At 36.9% G+C, this 26149-nt stretch overlaps 1 protein-coding gene across 1 annotated transcript; it reads right to left on the reverse strand.

Annotated features, from left to right (window-relative positions):
- Positions 1 to 6597: 6597 nt before the first annotated feature.
- On the reverse strand, positions 6598 to 25615 carry LOC139141183 (POU domain, class 6, transcription factor 1-like). The gene is made up of 9 exons (XM_070710807.1): positions 25577 to 25615; positions 20614 to 20749; positions 19284 to 19414; positions 16494 to 16509; positions 14944 to 15810; positions 13151 to 13339; positions 11910 to 11954; positions 10976 to 11141; positions 6598 to 10503 (listed from the first exon to the last, which is right to left on the reverse strand). Exons 1-9 carry the CDS (start codon positions 25613 to 25615, stop codon positions 10164 to 10166), a joined length of 1929 nt encoding a protein of 642 aa, XP_070566908.1. The 3' UTR covers positions 6598 to 10163.
- Between the last annotated feature and the right edge of the window lie 534 nt (positions 25616 to 26149).

Raw genomic sequence — 26149 nt, forward strand, 5'->3', positions numbered from 1 at the left:
CACCGTGCAAAGAAACAAATTATTACTAGTAACTTGACCAATATTTGAAATTCAAAATTGCAGCCACCCCTGCATTAACTTTAATGAAAAATGGGAATTTTCGATTTTTACAAAACAAAGACGGCGAAAATAATGTTTACTACAAGAGCTTCAAACTGAATTTACGTAAGTGGTAGATCAGGAAAAAACAATTGTAAAAGTTTGAGAGTCCGTATTCTACATTAACAGAGATTGCAAGTGTGTTTTTTTTGTATTTTAGGAGTATTTACTGGTAACAAGAATGAAAGGTATCAGTATTTGTCCTGATGGTGTAACAGTACAGTTCTCACCGCGAACTGTCAGTAGAACTTTATATTTCATACACAATAGTGCATTTTGAAGTTTGGAACTAGAGAAACAAATTACCCAACATTTTGCGATATTTTAAATTCAAAATGGACACCATTCCTGTGTTAACTCTATGAGGAAAATAGATTTGGGGTTTTCGAAAAACTGAGACGTTGAATTTTTTTTCTATATCCAAGAGCGTTAAAATGAGCACCACAGGTGTTAAATCAGAAAAGGCTTGAAGAAATTTGAGAGTCCAAATATCTGTCTCCTAGCCGCGGCCTACCTTGAAAGGACAAAGTCGCTCTTTTTTACTTTTTTGTGATCTAAAGAAATCATGGAATACTTGCACAAAATCATCAGTGTACAAAAATGTTCAGAGTATATAACTGCAAAAGTTACTTTATGCGACAGTGTATGTTCTTCGGTGCATGGTGAGAATTGTGTTTACTGAGAAACTTGATTTTTTTTGTACGGACCGTAAAATGTTTCATCGAATATTTAATTTTGTCTGACTGCGAGTAGAGTCGGGGTCGTGCACAGTTGACCAGTGTTCCAGCATGTTTCAAGGAGTCAAACAACACAGACTATTTTTCATACAAAAAATAATGAAAAGTGCTGAAAAATAGTCGCAGCGACTTTGTCCCTTACATATATGTCTACAGAAATTTTCATGATGCCATTACATTCATAAATACCCTGCTAATCCGTGGCAAAACGCGTCCAACGGTTTTCTTTTAACCCCACATTGACGGGTAAAATGGAATAAGGACACCTTTTTTATATTTTTCCTTAAAACGTTAACGAAAGATAATTAGTCTATAAGAAACTCTTAAACGTTTTCTCAAACTTTCCTTAAGGAATCTTTCATCCATTCTCTTTCAAAATCAAGAATAAAGGTCGGGGTCATCATGCAAATTTTGGTACTAGAGAAACAAATAACCCAAGATTTCCCGATATTTAAAATTGAAAATGGCCGCCATCCTTGTGTTAACTCTACGGAGAAAAACAAGATTTTCCGATTTCGAAAACTAAGCCAGTGAAAAGTTTTCTCACGACAAGAGCTTTAAAATGAACCCCCACAAGTGGTATATCAGAAAAGAATTGTAAAAGTTGGAGAGTCCGAATGTCTGTCCCCGAGGCGCGTTCTACCTGAAAGGATGAGTGTGTCGATTATGCTTAAATCTTTAAATTTGTAAGGAAATTATTTATTCCATCCATGAGTTTCTTACGTTCACATCACAAGTAATTACAACGACCTCACCATGGCTAATTTCTAACACCAAATAACAGACACATTCACATCACAGACCATGTAGCACACTTACGAAACATAAAAACCACGCAACATCTCAATATCATTGTAACTTTGAATCTGAGATGTCAATTGCAATGGACGGTAAATGCGGGAGCTGCCGCTTTGCAGAATGTGACATCTCAATGTAACGATGAGGTGGAAGTTATTTTACATACTTGGTAATTGTAATAACGACAAAATTTGTTAGCACACAGTTAAAGCTCTCATGTAATACTTCACACTCTTCATGATTAAAGCACTGGGTAAGTAGAGTAAACAAAGAATGACGTGTGACATTAAGTCCGTCTCTGAAGGTCAAAGTTCACTGTCACTTTCATGTTAATGCCTGTGATATTTCCACAACATATGCATGGGAGGCGTCGCTTTTACATTTGTGACACCAAAATCGGTGGGTACGTCATGACAACAATTACAAGAACTTTGCTTGCATTTAGCAAATCATGTTAATTATTTTTTAATAAATACACCAGTCGAATGACTCTAAGCAGTCTGAAGTATGGAAAAGAGGACAAGGAAACTTCCCGTGAATGATACCCTGGATACCACCAGCACCACTCCTTTGAAAAAGTTGGTTTGGCGCCCTCAAACTAACCACCAGCATTACCAACCCATTTACGTACCGAACTCATGGCAAAAGCTAGTTTATACCGTGAAAAGTGCTGTGAAGGCATTTGTGAAGTGATCTTTTCATATTAAAGAGGGATTTTAAAGTTAATGATTATACACGAAACTGGAAGAAAAAACTATACACTGAGGACGGATTTGAGTGTAGTCTACACATGTGTACACTTGGTGACTTTCTTGCAGACGGATGTACACCCGATACATAAACTGAAAATATTCGTGAACATTACTACACTAACCCTATTTGTAACAAAAGTTAACCCTATTTGTAATAAACAGCCTAATTTTCAAAAAAAAATGGCCGTATTTGTTTAAATTTTGATTAAATATGCATATTTGTATTTAGGGGCGATTTCTTGTTTTTTCCTTGTGGAAACTCATTTTTTGGAAACTGCTCGTCAGATTAAATTTCGTTGTACATGTTCCTAGGGATAATAGGCCTACTCGTGAGAGATAATCAAGTTGTGCAGATATATGCAAAGTTTATTTTGGGGCAACTTTCACCAATTTTGGTCAAAAATGTGAAAAAATCTTGTTTTCTAACAAAGTCATACTAACCCTATTTGTAACAAAAATTAAGCCTATTTGTAATCCTAACCCTATTTGTAACAGTAAAAACTAAAAAATTAAAAATAAATATGCTGTTCCGATAACAGGGTTTTTAAAAATAGGGTAGGTAGGTCGGCAGGGATTTTTTTCCAAAATACTTTTATTTTTAAAAATGCACTTTTCAGGGGTTCAAGGCGATCAAATACTGGCCACAACATTTCAAGAAAAAAACGTATCATATATATCAAAGGAATAAAAACATAAAAGACGTCCTCATTCAAGCAAAAATCAAATGTCAGGTGACGAACACGTGATTTTTCGGGGTTTTCCTTTCTTTTTTTTACTTCCGTGTTTACGTAGCTTGAAAAAGTTTAGGGTCGGCAGGCAAAAAATAGGGTAGGTCGGGTTATCGGAACATCACAATTTTTTTCTTTGGCCTAACCAATCCACCTGCGGGCCAACCATGCAGACTTGGGTCGGCCTCTGTAAAGGATGTTTCATAGTAACTAAAATCATCATCAAACTTTAAATCGGCGTCACGTCGCCCTGGAGTTCGATATTTCTCCTCCTTCTGTCATATTTTTCTCTGTATTACTCCAATTATTTTTCCCTGCAGCTCTTACACATATAGTACTGGGAAAATGCCGTACAATCGATAATTATTACTAAGCTTCAGCAGCCGAAAACCACATGGAATTAAGGCAGAAAGGACCCATCATGTAGTTACTTATAATCCGAGGCAGGCACAGCCAGATGATACACTACACATTCGGTGTCCAAAGTTAGAGAGTGGGGTCGTTTAATATGTTCCAGATCCGTCGATCTGGTTTTTGGCCTGATAGTATCGGGCCATGTAATCGAGTTGTTCAAAATGTCGAGGGACAGATACTTCTCGATTGGAGTAATCATAATTTTATTGAATGTTATCGTGATCTCTATGAACAAAAAGGAGAGATAAAACATGATTCTGTAGGGTATTCAGAACGAAAATCTCCGAATCTAAGCAGTGGTGCGGCCGATGCAGATGATAACATCGTTGACGATAGTATACTTCTTGAGGTTTATAAGACGAAATATGCCATGCACTTGACTCATCCCTTCATCACAGGCCACGGGGGTTACTTATCCATCAGCGCTCGGCAGCAACATCGAGTGGGAAATTACCCTTGCGTCTCTGTCTCCCAGTTAATTGTCAGTGAAAATCTCCCTGCAGCAGGTTATACAAACTGATGAATATTCAATTTGAATATGAAAATGGTGGTAGACTTCATGATACCGCAGTGACACTGGCAAGTGACACAGCCGGGCACTACAACAATGGTAAAAGTTTTCTGTATGATCAAGTGCACCACTGCAGTTTTAATAGAACAACCCATTTAATAAGCCGGACTCATTTGTCAATGAAAATGCCAATGTGCCACGTTGTAGCATGGGAAGTAAATTATTACTCTTTACCAAAAAAACAGAATCAGTCAGAACTGAACAAAGAACTGTTCGTAAATCCATTACTCCGCATTCTTACAAATAGGCCTATTATCCCTAGGAACATGCACAACGAAATTTAATCTGACAAGCAGTTTCCAAAAAAATGAGTTTCCACAGGGAAAAAAGAAAATCGCCCTTCCAAAATACAAATAAGCATATTTCATCAAAATTTAAACAAATACGGCCAAGTTTTTTTAGAAAATTAGGTTTTGTTACAAATAGGGTTAGTGTTACAAATAGGGTTAACTTTTATTACAAATAGGGTTAATATGACTTCTGTCAAAAAACAAGGTTTTTTCTCATTTCTGACCAAAAATGGTGAAAGTTGCCCCAAAATAAACTTTTGGCATACACATGCACAACTTGATTATCTCTTATAAATAGGCCTATTATCCCCAGGAACATACACGAAATTTAATCTGACGAGCAGTTTCTGAAAAAAATGAGTTTCCACAAGGAAAAAAAATAAAATCGACCCCCCCAGTACAAATATGCATATTTCATCAAAATTTAAACAAATATGGCCAAGTTTTTTTAGAAAATTAGGTTTTGTTACAAATAGGGTTAGTGTTACAAATAGGGTTAACTTTTATTACAAATAGGGTTAATATGACTTCTGTCAAAAAACAAGATTTTTTCACATTTTTGACCAAAAATGGTGAAAGTTGCCCCAAAATAAACTTTTGGCATACACATGCACAACTTGATTATCTCTTATTAATAGGCCTAATATCCCCAGGAACATACACGAAATATAATCTGACGACCAGTTTCTGAAAAAATGAATTTCCACAAGGAAAAACAATAAAATCGACCCCCAAGTACAAATATGCATATTTCATCAAAATTTAAACAAATACGGCCAAGTTTTTTTGAAAATTAGGTTTTGTTACAAAAAGGGTTAGTGTTACAAATAGGGTTAACTTTTGTTACAAATAGGGTTAGTGTTACAAATAGGGTTAACTTTTGTTATAAATAGGGTTAGTGTTACTAGAGTTGATTGTTACAAATAGGGGTGATACAGCAGGCACCACAGTTCATCATTAACTTTGCGTAATATAGTATTTCCGTAAATTCATACAAATCCAACGTTTTCAAGGGACGTTCCAGCATTGATTGTATTAAAACAACCACCCACTAATCACATTGAATAGCATCGCTTGCGATTAAATCCAAAATGGTAAAGTTAATGACAGAAACACTTATGAAAATGAGCGGTAACATTGCCTTCGTTTGTAAAATGAGGCCTACTTACGGTTGAATTTGTCGCGAGATAAGGACTGCCAATCCCAAGATAGGGTCATCAACAACATCGATGAAAGAATAGTCAAATGTTACACCTCATGTACAGATCTGTCTTGTGTTCTCCCGAAACAAGTATACATATGACGAGGAAAACTATACAGTCTTTATATTGATTTTTCTACGGCATTTGATAGGGTCGGTCATTCTTTTGTACAAACTTTTGTCGCTTGGTGTTAAGGATATGATGTAATATTTTATATATTACATTCTATGTATTCCAGTGTTACATGAAGTCATGTGTCAGAGCTTGCAATGTCTCTTCACAGTATTTTTAATGTCCAGCAGGCGTCAGACAGGGCTGCATTCTCAGCCCTATTCTCTCCAGATTTTTTATCGAAGAACTCAATGACATCCGGCCGTATGGGCATCCAGCTCAGTCTTTGACGATTTCTCGTCGACGTGGTGGAGAAGCATAGATATTTTTGTAGTTTGTTTGTTTGGGTTTTTTTGTTTTTGGGGGGGGGGGGGGGGGGGGGGAGGCTCTGTACCCAGTATCCAATGAATGGTTATTGAAGGTGGTATGCTATGTTTTGAATTGGCATTTTCATTGAAATGCAACAAAAAATAATATTCACATGATAGTTTTATAATCTTACCAGGTGGTATGACTTACTATGTAAATGACATAATGATAAGATTGTGTGGGAATTTCCTGAATTTCATTTGCCTTTCTCTCGGTGAGGAGTTTTGTGTGTATGATCAAGCACATTACAAAACTGCAAGTCTACAGTAGATTAAAGAAGTCTACACACATTCTGAACAAATTGTCCAGTCATGGAATATTTTCTATTTGTAAACACTAAATCGGGCTGCTGTCAAAGTTATTAAAAACCAGTCAATGCGGCTCGTTATGCTCGACCACATATATTTTTGAAGACATAAATGTGCCAGTTTTCACATATTATCTCATGAACTCAAAAAATAAGTTGGCCAAGAAAAGCCCAAACCTCTGTGTCTGTAAAATTAAGGAAGTACCACTTACACATCAGTTGTTGCTTTACTTTCCAGTTGATACACAATAACAACTGCCTTTATTTCACTTTTCATACAAAATATGACTTGGCCAGGAACAAAACAAGGTCACAAGTCAAAGGTCAAATGTCACCAGAGTCCTCACAAGCACAAAACTTTCACTGACAGTTTACAGCATTATGACAAAGTACAATTGAAAATAGAGTACACACTGATTGAGTAATAAATAATATTTTTTTTTTTTTGCTAAATTCTACTACTTTTACACAAGGCAAGAAATGTAAAAGGTAATAAATAAAATGTGTCAGCTACTATGTATGCAAACAACATGCAGCGAAATAGTCTCTGTAATTTGATTTATATTTCATCGGATGATTCTTAAAGGTAAAATTTGGAAATAGGCAATAATTTTGGCATCACAATTGGTCTTATAAAGAAAACGCATACGAAACATGCATGGCTCAAAACACACATACATACATCAGTACTCTAAGGCATAAAAGCTGGATGGCTTACATGAAATCGCATTTCAAATTGTGAGTCAGAATAAAAAAAAAAATCACTAGAAGATAAATACTTTAATACATACGGGTAAAAGTTCAAGGATGTTAAGGACTTGTAATTTTTAAGTGTCCTGTTTTCACATTTATAGAATTGGCGTGCTTTTTCAAAGCATCAGACTACATAAAAACTCACATGGTAATCATCACCATAGTTACAGAAGACTCGTTCAAAAAGCATCGACTATTATTTCTACAAGCTACAAGTACTTCCTCTGTTTATTTTAAATATACATGTATATAATGAGCAATCTATGACATATACGACTTGTAAGTTTTGCACAACTTTGAAAGCTGTTGCAGAGTTTTAAAAATATGTGACAGAATTGTGAACTTGTACTGTGATAGACAAACATCACTGTCTCATCAGATTTCTTATAACATACATTCTCTTACACTATAATGACATAGAATCTGGAACACCAATGGGTCAACTAGGACTGGACTAAAAATATATTATATAAATTATATATATTATGTATATGGCACATCACAATCGACTTCACACAGCTTCAAAACTGACACCTCTTAAGTAAACAACAATACGTTTGAGTGTAAACATCCAATGCGGATGAGTAACCCGCTGGTTCAGGATTGATGGGAAAAAAATACCATGTTTCCTGTCTCGGTAGGACATTCACAAAAACAATTAACCATCTTCTTGAAGAGAATCTTTGACAGATTCTGCACATTACTGATAGCCTAGCTGTTCAGGTACAAACTTTGGGTACGCAGTATACATTTAGAGTAAAGGAATGAGTTTATTATTTTTTTTGTAGTTTATCAATGATGCCCTATGATATGCTTAGTCTACTAGTAACTACTGACATTTATCTCTGCAGTTCACGGCGATTCCCCAAGTGGCCTTCACCTGAACTAAAAATCCACACATTTTCTTGCCGTCTGACCTGAGAGTGAGACTCGAATGACCACTATCAAAAGCAGAAGTTTACAGGGTTTCTCATAGAGAGATACACATTATAGTTTTTTTTCTCAATGGTCTGCATTGGTTTGTGCTTTGGTATGCTGTATAGAATACCAGTCACTGTTAGTGTTTAAGCTGCCACAACGATGGCCTGTCATAGTCTACAATAGGGGCTGGTTGGTGAAACAACCCGCTTTGGAACCCTGCAAATCATTTTGGCATTCGGCTATCTGTGTTATGTAGTCATATTAAAACTTTTGAGACATCACAGATCTACAATTGAATACTCATCTTGCCTTGCTGTTTGACTTAAGGTAGTGAAATGCCTCAAAACTAAAAGTTTTTAACTTTAGCTAAAAAGGAAACTTCAAAAAAAACCACTCCATTTCATAGTCAAAAATAAAAATCTGGGGCAACCAAGCAAATTTCAGTACCACAGAAAGACTTAAATTTACCAATATTTGAAATTTAAATTGCCATTATACCCTGTGGTGAATCTTTGGGGGAAAATTGAATAGTTGATTTTCATGATTTTCACAAAAAACAAGAAGATGAAAACTTCATTTGCTAAACAGGATTCAGCACACCAGGAAAGTGCTTTAAAAAATGAAATGGTCCAAATATCAATCAGTCTCTGAGGTGCATTCTACCTTAAACTAAATAGAAGCTGGAAAACAATACTTTCCAAATACACGGTGAAATTTGAACCCTTTGCAGACAGTATACTTCATCTATTGTACAGTGTACATATGCATGACTACAGGATGAATTTTAACCACACCATCATGCGAAATATTGGACAGTTTTAAGCGACAAAACTGAAATAGCATTTGGCTGTTCAGTATACCGTTCTGCCCTGTCGTTTATGCTACTGTACAAAGTCAGCTCAGAAATAAGTAACATTTGCCATAAATACAGACACAAGAGCTTTTCATCACAACACAGACCTGACGCAGTCATGTGAGCAATCTACCCAGCACTGACAGGAATGGTGAAGAGCCATAGGTGCCTTTGGCTCAATACTACTTTGAGAAGTGATGCTAGAATTACTCCATGTAGTAAATGTTCACAGACATTATTTCTATCCAAACTGGAGGAAGCACTGCCAATGCGTCTATTGATACACTTGATGTCTGTTCACAAAACTCAGAACTGTACTGTGATTTCATTTGATGAACACTTGTGCCATGCTCTAGGTTGGACTTTCACAGAGAATAGATTTGAACATCTGGGATTGAAATAGAGATAGTTGGAATCGCATGCTATCGCCAAAAAATTGATCGGCCCATCTCAGCACACAATTGAGGCCATAGGTCAATTGAGGCCATAGGTCCTCAGGTCAGAGTTCATAATCCAGGAAGTAGAAGGGGCCACTTGACCTCACAATAATTTGATTATTCAAATAATCTGTTATAAATAGTCAATCTTGAAATTTGCTACTATAGTATAATACGTTCACATGCACATTACTGGCCATACTATTTCCATGCGTCTTTCACAGAAACACCATGCTTTGTTATAGGACAATGATTTTTGATGTCCCTCTTCTCTTAAAGTGCTACGAAATAAATTTAAAATTTTGAAATCATCTGTATTGTGGCCTTTTGTAAACACTTTAAAATCTGTTTCATAATTGTGATAATTTTTAAAAAGATACTGATGCTAAATTCATTCAAGTAAATCTGCTTCTGTATTTCATGCAGGGAACTAGGATGCAACACTGGTAGAAAAATAAAAATATTCTTTTGAGCTCTCATAAAAAATAAAAACGGAGGAACGTAGCGATGTATTCATCAAAACTAAACACAGCTCATTTGGTCACAAATTTCTAAAAAGTCTGCACAATAAAAACTTTTCAGTACCCTTATCTGCCATTCCTAGAAACTTCTGTCAGATAATTTTGCAAAATTATCATTTCACATTATTTCATTTATCCAGCATTTCATTATAGAACGTAATGAGGAAAAGATATATACCAAAACATATCGATACAAATAAAAAAATTCATGAACTTGATATATCCTGATCCACTGGCATGGAACCGTGCATTGTAAGACATTCATGATACAACGGTGGTATGAGGTTTCTTTGGCTAGTTTCAGGGAGATTTCAGCTTCTTGATTGTGTTCTTCAGGGCCTGCCTCTTGTTGCAGAACCACACTCGCACCACCTCTCTGTCGTAACTCAACTTGTTGGACAACTCGGTCATGTCCTGGCTGGAGGGATGGGTGATCTTCTCAAAGTAGGCGTTGAGCACCTCCAGCGCTTGGGGAGTGAAGGAGGTGCGGCGTTTGCGCTTCTTGGACGGCTCGCTGCCCACAAAGTCAGTCAGCGGTCCAACACCGTTTTTATGCCGCTCCTCTGCTTCTTCCATCCATCTTTCCAACACAGGTTTTATCTTTTGGGCACTCTTCGGAGTGATGTCCAACTTCTCAAACCTGTCCAAAGAATAGACTTAGACTTTAGACAATATAGGTATCATCAGAAAATACATATTTAACTTTGAATCTTTTCACATTGCTATCAACGTCACACATGCATCCTCTGCTTATGAAACAAAAGACAAGGGTTTTTAACAAAGTTGTGTGTTAAACTCTATGATTTAAGGCTTTCAAAAATACAATGTCGGTAAAATGTCACAGATTAAGTTAGGAAGCTGCAGCTTTTGAAAATGCTGAGTTGGAAATGTTCAATTTCATTTTGTCTGCAATCCTCATTAATGAGCACAAATTGTTGATACTGAGGAACAGATTTTAAAAATTCACATTTTTTGTATCAATCAAGATGTGTCAATGTGCTGGAAAGCCTACTTTAAATGTAGCAAATATTCTATTTCTTATTCACGTTTAGTTATTCACTATTTGGTGGAATGAAAACTTGTTACTGTACTTGGGAATACAGCAAGCATACCTGCAAATGGCAGACTGGCTGTACGCTGGACCTTCAGTGGCACTCAATGCCTGTCCCACCTGTGTCTGAGTTAAACCCAGCGATAGCCGGCGGATTTTGAACTGCTTGGCAAACTCCCGGATTTCTTCCAGGTTTACTCCATCTACTTCAGAGTGACTGTTCCCATCTGAAGGGAGAAAAGTTGTTGAATAATGGTGAACTGTTGCTAGCTGCTGAGGAAAATTTACTGGTTCTTAACACACAGATACAGGAGAGAAATGTGTGTGAGAGTCAGTGTACTTAAATACAGTATCATAATTATAACCTCTGATCATAAAGACTCATTGGCTCTCAGTAAATTATACATTTATCTTGACAAGGTTTCAGATTTTTTCAGTACATTATTCTGAGATGAAGTACAGAAATTCTGAAACCAACAGGTCTCTATGCTATACTCTAATCAATAACATGGGTTTATCCACTGTCACACTGAAATGAGACAACTTGCAGATGGAAGGAGTACATCACTTGTGTACCCATACCAAAATTAAGACTTTTGGATATTGCAATTCTTTTACAAGCAAATGTGAAACATTTACAATTTCTTTACAGTTGATCAGTTTTAATAATCATTAAGACTACATTTAAAAGAAATTCAGGTTGAAAAAATCTAAAGATAAAGTCCCTGCATTAAATAATAGAGTTAAACACAGATGTGCTGGATCAATAATAACTAGTGGATCAAAGACAACTACATAAGGCTTTCATAGCAGGTAGCATACACATTCATGAAAGAGATGTAAAACACGCTTTTTGTTCTTCCATCAGGAGGGTGGGTCAACTTATTATAAGGTCAGACTGGAGATTTGAAAGATCACTAAAAGCTATCAAATATAAATGCCAGATGACTTTTTTTTCTTTTTAAAAAGATGGTTGGGAAAAGTTATTAATTCACCTGCTTTTGCCACAGTCGTGTCAGCACTTTTCAGCAATGGTATACCTATGTGAGAAAAAATTGTACTTGAAGCCAAATAAAATCTTCTTTGTCTAGATGACATAGGACACTGATTGTAGCTAGCCACAGTGTAATAGTACAATGCTTTTGCAGTTTTTAGTTCTTTTTTTTTGCTTAAAGCACAATTCTAGAAGTATGATGCTAGAGGTACAGTGTGAATTTGCACAATTTTGATGGGTGAATGTTTGGAAACACATGGAGGAGGACAAAGCTGACTGCACCCTCCTGAAAATGAATAACAGGATATCCAAACTTTTTGAGAGTCACTTTTCTAAAATAACAAATTATATATGTACATGTATTTTGTGAGTCTTTTCCCCCGAGAAAAATGACATCAGCGAAGCAGACAGCATGCATGCACTGAGTTGATCAAGACATGCATTAACAATTTAACCAATTCCATCATTCTGTGAGAACTTGCATAAATAGCTATTGGTGTAAATGGCGACTGACTGAAAACATTGTGACAATATTCTTGACTTCATTTGGCTGAGTGTTTTGACAGTGCTTGCATCAATGACAAATTGTATGATAGTGAACACATTAAATGCGGCAGAAAACCGACTGATATGTGAGCTTAATGAGAGCACTCTATGAAGCATTCTTTGCTTGATAGACATAAAAGTACTGGAGCAGCTTGTTAAGTGGAGTTTTGCACGGAAGCTGTAACAACCATCACCGCAAAAGCAAGCCTTTCTTTGCATGATCATTAGGGAAACACATCAGTATCAAAGTGCATTCTACTGTTAAAGTAGCTGATAAACATGCCTTACAGTGTGAAAAACACCATGACGCATTTGAAAATACGCATTATCATACATCTGAATGCCGCAAATTTTCTTAGGCTATCAAAAACCATCAGGTCCCCCATGAATCAAAATGACAAGATAACAGAGGCAGCACTCACAATGCTGCACATTATCTGTCGTAAACTCTTCTGTGATGTCAAACGTTGCACAACATTAGGAGATAGACATCTCAAAATGGTTCTAAGACAGCACTGATATCCCACTTTAAATGGCCCCAGACAAAGGTTTTTCAGGCTGTGAAAGCACACATATTTCAGAAATTGTTATCAGACAGATCCTCCCTGAGATAAAACAGAACCTATCCAGTTTGAAAGTGTCGGGAGCAAAATGTTAACGGCCAGGTTGTAAAATAGGAATTGAAGCGGTACATACTTGTTGTGAGTTGACTGATGTTGGCGGTGCTGCCTGGAGAGTTGCTGGTGGACTGGGAGCTGAGTTGTGGAGCTGACACTGAGGGCGCTGTAATGGCTGTAGACAGTGAGGTAGGAGCAATGGCAGCTTGTGATAACACTGCCTGCCCCGCTGTTGTTGTCGACAGACCAATGGCTGTGGCACCCAAGCCTGCACAAACAACATAAAAACACACATTGCAAAACGTTTTACACATGCCTTATAATAAAATAACACAATGAATGACCATTTCTCTTGGACCGTTATTTGTACATGGTGTGTCGGGTAACATACATGTTCTAGTGCATCTACGAGTGTTCTCACAAGACATTTCTTTGCATATACAGAAGATGGTTTGCCAATCACCACAGCAATAACAGGCCTATTCGGGAAGAACCCAAAATGCTACCATGCCAGAAAGATAAATTGGAAGATGTTAGAAGCCCTAAGCCCTTTAAATTCAATCAAAACCTCTCAAACTACACCTAATGACCTACCAATGACAGGCACTGAATAGCATGAGTAATTCACTTATTATTAACACAAGATTCAAAATCTTTATGTTTGTCTATTCAACTGCCACTTGAAACTACATGAACATATATAACATACACAGACCCACAGCCATCCCTTTTGTAGCATAGCTTCTGGCCACCAATGTGATGCTTGATCTAATGATGTGAAATTTTATCAAGAATCTATCAGGGTTTGCTGTAAAATCAGCTACTGATGAATCAGAATCAGAAATTGCATTGTTGTCAACGACAACAATAGGGATGGGGAGAGAGTGACAAGATGATTATTTGTCTGCAGGTCTGAAGATATAATAGACCACTCGTGAATATTATGGCATTACAAGATGAGTGCTGTACGACACAAATCATGCAACTGTGGATGTGCATAATAAATCATATATACAAAAGATCCAAACTTCACAAATACAGTGATTGTAATGATTTTATGAAGATGTCAAATGGTCCTAAATGGTTGAACGACAAAAACTACTTTGACAGAATAGCTTTAGGCTAGGTTCAGGTAAAATCTTCAAATGTAAAGGGTGATCACAGAGAAACATTTGGCAATCTTTGTGCCTTTATCTTTTGAAAAGTGAATTTTCACTCATCTGGATGGTCAAGTACCAAATAAAATCATCATATTTTACTAAACCACATGAACTTAAAGCATCACTTCATTGTAAACTGTATGAACCTATGTCTAGCCGGTGAAAATGTCCCTTATATTGTCAAACTTTATTCAATAAGTCTTCTCTTGACAGCTTTGTGTTCTTCTCTAGACAAAATTTGAGTTTTAAAGAGAACACCACATAAACCTGTCAAGCCATATAGCAAAATGCCTAGTGAGACAGGGAGTCATTTGGCCAGATAACAAATAAAATTGGCGATAAACTTACTGGTTGGGTACAGCAATTGCAAACACTAAAATTAGCGGGTAATCTTGATCGGTGTCAATTGTGAATTATTCTTCATTCGATTCAGTTTATTTTCTAAGATACACCATGAGAGAAATGGTTTGTACCACTGTGGGATGTTTACGCAGCCTGTAATATCAGTATCAATTTTATGGCCAGAGTTGGGCTTCCTGCTGACGTTTGTATTACAATCGCTGTACCAGACCACTGAAGTTTACTGCCAATTTACTTGTTATCTGGCCAAATGACTCTGTTTTACCAGGCATTTGCTAAATGGCTTGACGGGTTAATGTGGCGTTCTCTGTAAAAGGTGATAACAATTGTACAATACACTTGATATGCCTACCTTGGGCATTGACTTGAGTTGCAATTGATGGAAGGGCAGTAGCCAACATCTGATTTGTTGCACTGGATAAGACTTGTGGCTGAGCGTGGCTAGACACAGACTGGTGGGTTGTGGCAGTGACTTGTGGGCTTGCCAAGGAGCCTGTTGCGGACACGGCAGTCAGGGTGGACTGTGCTGGTATTGTGGAAGTTGACACTAGAGAAGCAGACATGGTCTGAGCAGCGGTTGTTGCAACCATAGACAGGGAGAGCGGAGTGGCTGGAGTAGACGCAGTAGTCATGGTTGTTGGCTGGGCTGCGACTGTTGTAGTAAGCTGACTGGCTCCTATCCCGCTGATGCCGGCAGCCGGGATCTGCCCGGTTGAAGATGGGATGGCAAGGAACTGGATACCTCCTTGTCCCTGGGCGATTGTCACTGGGATTGTCAAAATTTGTTGCTGGCCGGCGGAATTTGTGATGGGGATTGTAAGAAACTGTTGTTGAGGTTGACCTGTCGCGCTGTTCGCTGGAATGGTTATGAGTTGATGGCCTGTCAGGCTGGCAGCTGGCAAGGTGAGAACTTGAGCGGCAGACTGTTGTTGTTGTTGTTGTTGTGTTGTTGTTGTTGTTGTTGTTGTTGTTGTTGCTGCTGCTGTTGCTGCTGCTGCTGTTGCTGTTGTTGTTGTTGTTGAAGCTGTTGCTGCTGCTGAATGGTTTGCTGAGACTGCTGCTGTTGTCGTACTAGGTGCTGGTTTTGACCAGCTGCTGCAGCAGTGGCAGCTACTGCACTGGGCAATACTTGCTGGGTGGTGGCATGCTGAGTGTGTGTGGGATTTGTGGTGACAGCGTTGCTGGCACTGGAGAGTAAGTGTTGACTTGCAGCAATGTGCTGGATAGAAAAACAACGAAAAAAATGTCATGAGATTTATGAAATAAGTACCACAGTTCATGGAAGGAACACTCTTGAAACCACTGGAAGCGACTTACTGTATTTCTTTGCACAATCAGAAAATTTAGTTTCTACTTGTACCATACTGCTATATGAAATCAACAACAAAACACTACAAGCAAGTAATAGCTCTCCTTGAAGGATCAATCACGATAAATTGACCCATACAAAATGTAATATCTATAAGTATCTGTCTACATAAATTTTGGGGGCAGGGACACAGACTCGACAAGTTCACTGATAACTATTTCTCTGGCCCTCATCAAATTCGGGATTACTTTTGCTTTTCTTGATCATGTATACATTATATTTACATATTTCTGATGAAATAAATTCACTTCACTTCAATATAACAGATTAAATTTTAATATTATCTACAGCTGTGCATGTACATGTATGTTACTCTTTATGCAAGCATACTGAGTCTACTTTGACACATACAGGTACAATGTTGACTTTTGTACATCATGTATAGTTTTTACATGTTTTAATCCTTGAAAGCACCATAGTCTAGTACCAGTATATTTAGACAGTACATGATTTTTAATTAAAGCTGTTCAAACTTGTCCTGTTTTATGAAGGTGGATTTACTATTACGCACAGAAGTTGATTTACTGTCTGACCTCTCCTCGCCTGCCCCTGAGTGAAGAAATTATATTTTTTATGATTGACTGCCCTACAGTGCTAGAAATTACTAACATGCCCTTCTGTTTTGTATCATTGTAGATTAGCTTTCTAATACCTTTTCTTTATTTTGATATGCGGCTGCAGCACATACATTATTTTTTTTACATACATTATTTTTTTACAATATTTAAAATCAATGATAAATCATCCATAAAATTAAAATCAAAGTACATTTAGAAATTAAGGGAAGAGCATCAAATTTGTAACTAAATGGGAATGAAAAACACAGGTACTACAAATGCCATACTTTTGAGAAGCAATGACATACTGAGGTAGTCATCCACTACTGAACTGAATTTTCTTTTGTCCTTAGGAAAAATATTATACATTTTTTTGTATGCTAAACCAGATGTCTCTGGTTGCCCTACTTTCCCATAAACTATTCTCTATGGCTGGTTGTACAATAGTTTGAATGTTTTTCAAAATTGCTATCTCCTATCTCAATCAAGCATGATTTGCAAAACAAAGCAAAAGGGGAAATGATATATACCGGTACACTGTGCTCAGAAGCAAGCTTTCAGTATTCCCCTGACAAGCTCAGGAGTTTATGATGGTATAAATGAGTCTAATTGTGGAACATCTCTAGTCCTGAATGCCTTCAAATATCAGTAAGGTAGCAACAGACAAAAGTCTGTATGTCTACTGGTGGTTTCTGTTCAGACTGACGTTCTCTACCAATAAATGAGCAAAACACATGATTTGGTTGTATCAGTAAATTCCTAAAGCCCCATCAGCTGTATTTTTTTGCATTTTTTTCGTACGGATGGTCAACAATTAAAAGCAACTATTGTAACAATGCTTATTGAAGTGACCACAGAACATTTTTCAAACATTGGCGACAAACGTACAACCTAGATTTTTTAACAGCTATAATTTTTAACTTGCAAGTGAAATATGGCAACCACAGGCAAGTACACAAAAACTGATGAACAATCAACCAAATCCACCGCCAAGGACTGAAATAGTGATATTTTCAAAGACTACATGGCTTGATAACAGGAATCAAAAACATCTCTCTAAAGATTTGACAGTATATTTTTAGAAAGCAAAATTCAAAAAAGATACAGCTAACAGGAATGTAAACTGTTGGGTAAATCACTCTTGTCCTAGGAAATTTACCATTGACATTATCATGTTGAAATGGAATTGACTCTAAGACTTGTAGCCTTAAAATAAAGTGGCAAGTTTATGTTCTTGATCTGAATGATGTTTATTTCAATTTCTGACTATCCATGGCTTCTGAACTTTTGGGAAATGCCATGCACTGGGGTTTGAATGCTCATAAAATGATGGCAATTTGATGTGGAAACCATTTCAATGGAAAAGCATGCAAGCACCTGAGCTATTAAAATCATTACCTTTGTTGTGCTATTTTCCCTTACATGAGCTTTGGGAATACACATATTTGTAACAGCTAGTCTCATTATTCTGTGGACTTACACCATGTAGAGTCTTTGCATGAAACTGACTGTAGTTATAATCTGGGATTTTTTTTCCGTTATAGATAAGCGACTATTAAGGCTCCCTACTGAACTTGAACATGCCAGGCTGACAATGGCAGATTGGAAACACGGTTTTCGATCGTACTAATGGCGTCAGGATTGAAAAGAAATTTGTGAACCAGCCAGCATAGCAGGGTGGCCTTGATATACAATACTCTAACAGCAGAAAATGTGGGTTTTTGGATGTTTTGAAAACGATAGTATTATGATGTAAATATCTTATGTCAAGTTTTTTGGTAATTCATTGAAATATGAGATTTCATGGATGGGGTCACATTGGTTGCTGATGACTATCAGTGAGAGATTTCAAGTTCACTATGTTCAGAAATGTTGGTTAGATAATGACCTCTGTCAAAGTTTCGCACACACAGTGATACTTTGGATAGCTTGTTAGTATGGAATGAAATTGAAAGTCAATATTTAACTCAAATTTTGTGATTTATTCTATCATAGTTTCATCCTTCATGAGCTATTCTTTAAGGTGCATGGCAAATGTAGAGATGTAATTCAGAATGAACCATCAATTTATTTTCATATCAAATGAAGAGAAGATACCAAAAGAAATAGCATAATGGGAAGCTGTGGACTTCAATTAAAATATCAATGATTTAACAGGCACAGTAGAATATGCTTTGAGGCTTGACTGAAACCCACTGATGCGGATGAAACTATCTTGAGAACTAAACCTTCATTCAACTTGTAAGTCAAATTTGATTTCTGGTCCAGTTGACCAAAAAACAGTAACATATGGGGTCTCTTCTGAGAGTTACATGTTAACATATGCCACAAATGACACAGGCTAGCCCTCTATGTAGTGACACTAGAAATTAAAAAAGTCTCTGTGTCTAGCTAAGTGAACCATTCACTGCCTCTCCACAATCAATTTGTCCAAAACTGACATCACTTTGATTATTTGGTGACCAGGACAATATGCACCTGGAATTACAATTGCTGGAATATATGGATTGCTCCCCCCTCAGGTCAGGAAAAGCGGCTGTAAAGTATTTCACTTTTGGGAATAACATGAACATCTTTCTTATGGTAATGAGTCTAATACTCTGGGAGTGATATGAACACACCTCATTTGCATGCAATTACTCATCTCTCCTTTACATGGTTTCTGTCAGCGGAAATATAAAATCTAATTCCCCCCTGCGTGACTCACAATGCAACTGGGTCAGAGTTTAAATTACTGAAGGACTGATTTTTTTGTGTTCTTTTTACCTGTGTGTTAAGTCCTTGGTGTGCCAGCAGCGCTTGTTGAGCTTGTAAAGCTTGTAACGTGGCAGGGTTCATCATCAGCTGTTGATGAGCTGAAGATATTGAACTTCCCGCAGCAATGGATGATATGCCAACTGCCAACAGGGAGAAAACAAAACATCAATTAGACAGGTCTCTAAAATCCTTCTATGTGAGCTGTGTGCAAGTGAAATCAAACTTGAATTTCAGCCAGATGCCTGTGAATACTCAGATCAAAAAAATTTTACATTTGTTTCTCATTCCTGATATCTTATGAAAATGATGAAGTCATGATGTGGTTTTTGTGTTTTTTCCTTGAGCTCACTAGATTCAACTGTTGACTTGACAAGAACACATCAAAAATATTTAAATGCTGACAGTGAAGTCGCTTTTCAGAAATGTACAATGTGTACATGTATGTATAAACAATCGGGCAGACACTCTTATATTCTTCCTGCATAGTGCACTGAAAACTGTTTAAATATGTGATTTTTTTAAGTGACTGTGGGAAAACAGGTTGATGTGGCTACTCAAGAATGAGGAATGTGAGGCTGTGAAATATAGTGTTTGACTTTCTCTTTTTCTTGCCATGTCTTATATTTATAGAGGATACATGTATGTATTTATAAGGAGCACATGATGGTTAGAAAAATTGATAACCACAAATAAAGAATTTTACTGGTAAATTCACATGTAGCCACTATTTTACTATACATTTCAGAACATTCTGGTTGTTGAATCATAGAATTTCTATAACGGATATAGTTTCAGCACACCACCTCACAGTTCAGAGCAATATCTGGTTCATTTATTCCACACCAACTGTTCCTCAATGTGAGCCATGTGCTCGGAGCCTTGTGTGATCGCACACAAAAGCCAATCTTCAGAGCCTACAGAACTTTGATTACACGGATACTCAGAGAATACCAATTAGAGGTCACCGATCAATTCCCTTTGTATATACTTCATGACCAGGAAATAAAAAAGGAGCCTACATAACGGCAAGGAAGCCCGTATAATGACTTCACTAATATGCTCTCTCATCTGCAGTCACACGAAATAATCCCAACCAATGTTAGGAAAGAAACTGGATGAAAAGAGTGAGAAATATTGATTGACATTTGTGCAGCTACAAACTTCAGTTTTTATATATTCCTATTGATCTTTTTCAATTGTTGATGATGCATGTTTTTTGACCTGGGGGAAATCTATCTAGATGCTTTACCTGTGTGTTTGTTTGTGATTGTTACTCACTTAACTCTCATTTGTCAAAATCTTTGCACAGTGTGCGTTTGCCTGATGCAATTGAACTTACCGTCATGGTGTTTCATGACATCAGTGGTTGAAGTAGCTGCCACATTGTCCATTGACTGCACTGCCACTAGCAGCTGATCCTGTATGTTTTCTTGGTGCCTAGAAGCTGTGGCTGTATGCGCCGACAACATTGGATCCTGGCAAGGGGAACAAAGAAGTACAGTACATTGCAATCAAGACATTAAGTGGATGATGACATTGTAATCAAGACATTTAGTGGAAGATCCACTTCTGCTGTGCTACATTTAGGGACAGATCAGGATGAATATGGTTTAAGTACTATAAACCCTTGGAAGTAATGAGATGCAAAGCAAATGATGCAGAATATTTACAAATGCACAAAAACAACTCTCGATTAAAAATGATAAAATGAACAAGTAAGGGAAAACAACGTCAAAGTTGTCTCAATATGAACAGGTCTTCCGTAAGGCTGCAGAGACATTAGACCACAGCAATGACAGACATACCCGGTAATTTCCGAAAACAATTTGTGATCAATGTTTTCACTGTACAGAATTGTTTCATCACTATTAGAACTAATCTGTGCTAGAATTGTCTTTGCGAAGTCATGGAACTTGTCAGAATAATGTTAAGGACCTGGCCATCACAATTAGAACAAATCTGAGCTAGAATTCTCTTTGAAAAGTTGTGCAACTAGTCTTAACAATGTTAAGGACCTGGCCATAGACACAGAATGTCAATGATACTGAACTAAAAAGTTTCTGAGAATGATGCTGACCAATAACTGCAAAAATATCCCAAGCGGTACAGAGTTATTAATTTTGTCACTATATGATCAATTGTGAATGACGTCATCCCTGAAGATCCTCACACAAAACACTAATGCGAGTGGACAGTTGCTTTGTTATGACAGCTTCTAATATTATGGATTATCGACAACCAGCATGTGTCATATAAATACCGGTATACTGGTATACTGAAAGTATACATACATGTATACCAGTACCGTACATGCCGAGAGGGAAGTTGAAATAATTGATAATACATTACTATACTGGTACACATTTGAATTTGTTACACAATAAAATTTGCCGGTAAAGTGGTCAGCTTTGAGTACCTGGTACACAAGTACTGTTTCAAAATTTACTGTAATTATTTAGTTTCTTTGCCCAAGTGAGAGAAAACAGAGGCTAAAATTTTAACTAACACAATTGTGGGGACTTCAGTCTTTAAACACTGTCTAAAATCTGCACTGAGTTGAAATGACACAACTCATACATAAATCACACCTATAAAAAGTGTTGAAATCGTTCATTTTTCTCTCAGCTCATTTATAACCAGCTTCATTTCCATCTTGTATCATGATGCATTGATGTTTGATGGGGTCTAACCAGCTTTCATCATCATTTCACCAATTACAGTGAATTAATGACACCTCATCTCTCAGAGTAACTCACAATTGAACACATTCATCAACTACAAACTTCATGCACCGCCAGCAATGCAAATCACGGACTTTTGACAGGAAAAATTTGCTCAATCGATGCGGTCCGAATTCAGAGCAAACAACAGACAAATATGTGGGCGTACGGAGTGCTTCTGCTCAATGGCTAATAAATGACTCTCCTTTGAGGTATCCGTGCTGAATGCAGAATGTCAAATATTCAAAAATAACTTGGAACTCTGCACAGGATATTGCCATGATTACGGTAGGAAATGTATTCCAGACATGGTACCAAGAATATTGTGTATGATTTTCTATTTCACAGAACAAATTGGGTTTGCACATATATACAGGCAAGCATGTTGGAGAGATCAATAGTACGGTATACCAGTACCGGTATGGATAGACCTCCATACATAAACTACAAAAGGAAAGTGCATAATGCTTGTGTTTGTATTCATTCATTCTTACAGAATTCTGAAAACAAAAAGTCATTAAAATGCGTGCGGGAGAAAGTCTATCATGTCGGTGTATACAAGCAGAACCATGGACAAACATCCCTTACACAAAAATAAACTTTTAAGGTCTCTTATTTATGAAATGTAAGAATTGTCAAGAACCTGTAGAAAGATAAATGTGAATCTGTGTAAAATGATGATGGACAACATTTGTTCAAAATCCCTTAGTGAGGGGCACAAGGTTTCATACCATCACTGGATTTCAAGAGTTGGCACTGTCAAGAGGTTTGTCTATAGATTTTTAGCTAAAGCTATGATATACTGGTAATTTTGGAAACTGCATGTATGGCAGACATCTCTATTGCTCCCTCATATGAGTGATTAAAATTTAGCGCAGTAAAGGCAACCTGGGAAAACTGACAGAAGAATATAAGAACTGAACATTTACTGCTTTTCTGTCTACAACAAAAAAACCTGATATGGTGAATAGCAGCTACCTGATTGGTGAGCTAAATCCTTTTTTATTCTACAAACGTTCACAAACTGCCAGTAATGAGAACTGTGAAAACACAACATGCAATTGGATGTCACATATTGGCCATTTCCCTAAAAGGGTAAATCAGAAAAGTGCACCAGAGTGGCCCAAATACATCATAAAATATGGATGATTTACACAAGCAATATTACATGGAAGTTCAGACTAATCCCTGCTTTGGTTTGTAGACAGTCCAGGGAATACAAGTAATTCCCTGCACATACATGGGAAATATCTTTTCAGTCCTGTGGGAATATACACTTCACTCGGCTTATAATTGCAGACACTTTAAACGGCCTAGTATCACGCCTGTGTTGAGAGTCTGATTGAAATGAACACCTATATATGGGCAAGATGGATGATTTACAACTCTGTCTAGGAAATGTCTATAAGCATCATGAAGTTCTATTTGGTTATTTCTAAATAAGGTTAGACACACCTATCACTACCAGTATGTGTTTGCAACTTTAACACTAGGGCTGGGATTTTTAGAACAAGGTGGCTTGCGAATCTGTTCCTTGTTAATGAAGCTATCACATACGCACAAAAATATATGGTAGCACTTTGCAATTATGAACCACAGCAGTTAGAAATATTCTTTTTTTGGAAATTGTATGCATATGGTTTGAGTACACATAGCTGTAATTCCAAACAGTAGGATATTTTGATGAGCAATTTTCATAAAAGTGAATATCACGTTAAATATTGTGAGTGCAACTACTGCTGATGATCTGAAACACATAGGATTTACTACAGTACATGCATAATTTTTAATTTTGATCTTTTTTGATGGGACAACAACTATTAAGTTAAAAATTGTCTGCCTGTGAGTACTATAAAGGAAGTCATAACCTATGAAGTTTTGCATTGACAAGTACATTACTTCAAAACGACTACAGTTGCAAGAAGTTTGTGGAGTTCGAATGCCGAGGCTCTCATAATTTTCAGATCATCAAAACAGGTTCTGACTGTATACAAGATTTTCTGAGATATGCTGTATGAAAAGGATAAATTTCTTTTCAATCTGTACAACAAACAGATAATAAAAAAATATGGACTAGGTTTTGTGACGAGGACATTTGGAAAAATTTATGATTACAAAAACAAGAATTCCACTACAGTCTTTTGAGATGACCACACAGATTTCAGAAGCAATCGAGCCATAATAAAAGGGTACACAGTATGTTTGATCCCAGAAATACCGGTAGCAGTTAATATTAACTTTACAATACCCAAGTTCTGAAAATTGATATAACTTTGGTAGGATACATAAAGGGGATGTAAATCTATGGCTTCCAACTCTGTTTCACATTGCTGCTGTCAATTAAGGCCTCTCTGGTCAAAAAACACACACTGGCACGAGTAAAAAGTCTTCTGTAACTAGAAGTGAGTTTGACAGTGGTTTGAAAATACAGGCATAATTACAATGTACAAAAAAAGACATCACAAGCTGGCTTCCTCAACATCCTACTCTTTAAACCTTGAAACCTGTCCTGAATGTCGTGGGCATCATATCATCATAAAGCTGCATATCAAAGGGCTCAGCATCAGCTTTGTCTGCATTTGAGAAAGTTCAGCATGTCAAGGAAAATAAGAATCCTGTCACGGAAGACATGACTTCATACATACATGTATATGTGTATCATGCATGTGCCAGTATGCTCAACCCTGCATAAATTTAACTGACTTACAAGATCAAGTCACCATGGTGCACGGAAAATGTGCTTATCAAGTGCAGCTTACAACTAATCCTGTTTCTCTAAAGCTGTTACAGTTCCATATTGAATTTTTTGCAAGCCAACCAAATTTTTACATGAACTTGCAGTCAAAATCATCTCAACTGAGTTAAATTTGATTTCAGAATATACATGTATGTGAACAGTGATCTTCACAGTGCCCAAATGTACGTGTACTCTGAATATGGAATACTTTTGAAAACTCAATATGTCATATAGCTGTCTTGATCAGAAAACGCTCGTTGAACAAATTCAACTGGGTAAAAAAGAAGATAAATTAATGTCATTCATTAATTCATCATCCCATCCCACAGACCTTGACTGTACTACCTTGTCAGTCTTTCTTGACGTTCATCTCATACCACCAGTAATATAGGCTAATGGAAGCTAACATTATTACTGGTGAACAAAAGAGTGATAATAGGTATTGTATATCCAAGTGAACTGTGAAAACTTGTCTGGAAATTTACATGAAGCCATATTTCCTGGTGAACTCTTTTGAAGCATGCTTGATGGATGAGCTGCAATGTACATGTCGAGTTTAGTTTGTGAAAGAACCATAAAGAGTGATTCCTCCAGATCATCAATAATACCAAAGCACTTTACAATGAGGTCATTCAACAATGCTGAAATTCACTCCACGTTTGAAAAAAGTCATGACAGTTTATCTTGATGAGGCAGTGTGACTACACTTTAAGAAAGGTATTTCCTTAAAAGGCTTTTAACGTTTTAGGATTTTTTTAGAATAAACTTCTAAATCATCTAAAGCAAAGTTATTCTGGCGATATTGAGTTCTCAATATCATGAAACTGAAAATCATGTTTTTTTACCAGTAGAAGTAGCGGAGGCTTATCTTGCAAGTCTGTCATCGCTTTTAACGATTATTCTCTGTCGATAATGATTCCACTTACGAGAACTGACATAAAAGCTTGCAATACCCTGTGCTAATTTATGTGCTTTTTATATTCCTTGCATCAATGATCAAATTCAATCACTTTGCTCCCTCTCCCTCTAGTGCATACAGAGTGATTGCATGCACTGGGCAGCTTTTATATTCTCTGAGCGTTTTCTCTTATTGGAAAGGACAAGCGATCAAATGTCACAACCACACTATTTTCTATAATGAGGCTACCAAAAGTGATTTACAGGTAATACAGGGACAGCATGTGCAAATGATGTGTGAAAAGACAGATATAATTCTTTCCAGGATAGTAAGAAAACGAGTATTTCTCTGATTTAAGGTAATTTCTTGTTGCACTACTTTTTGCGTTTTGGATAGGAAAAAATCCACCTTCAATTGTTGCACTTTTTTAGAATGGTTAATATGTAGGAAATGGAGGTTCGTTGACTTACAGGGATATATTCAAACTAGGTTTTTCGTTTTATCTGAAAGGTCAGCACTA

This window comes from Ptychodera flava, chromosome 9, assembly GCF_041260155.1.
Source record: "Ptychodera flava strain L36383 chromosome 9, AS_Pfla_20210202, whole genome shotgun sequence".
NCBI classification, from domain to species: domain Eukaryota; kingdom Metazoa; phylum Hemichordata; class Enteropneusta; family Ptychoderidae; genus Ptychodera; species Ptychodera flava.

Coding starts and splice junctions, on each gene's coding strand:
- LOC139141183 (XM_070710807.1), bottom strand. CDS start 25,615: ATGACAGACTTGCAAGATAAGCCTCCGCTACTTCTACTG. Junction 19,415..20,613: donor TGTCATGAAACACCATGACG/GTAAGTTCAATT, acceptor CCCTGTTGGCAG/TTGGCATATCATCCATTGCT. Junction 11,955..13,150: donor CATCAGTCAACTCACAACAA/GTATGTACCGCT, acceptor TTTCTCACATAG/GTATACCATTGCTGAAAAGT.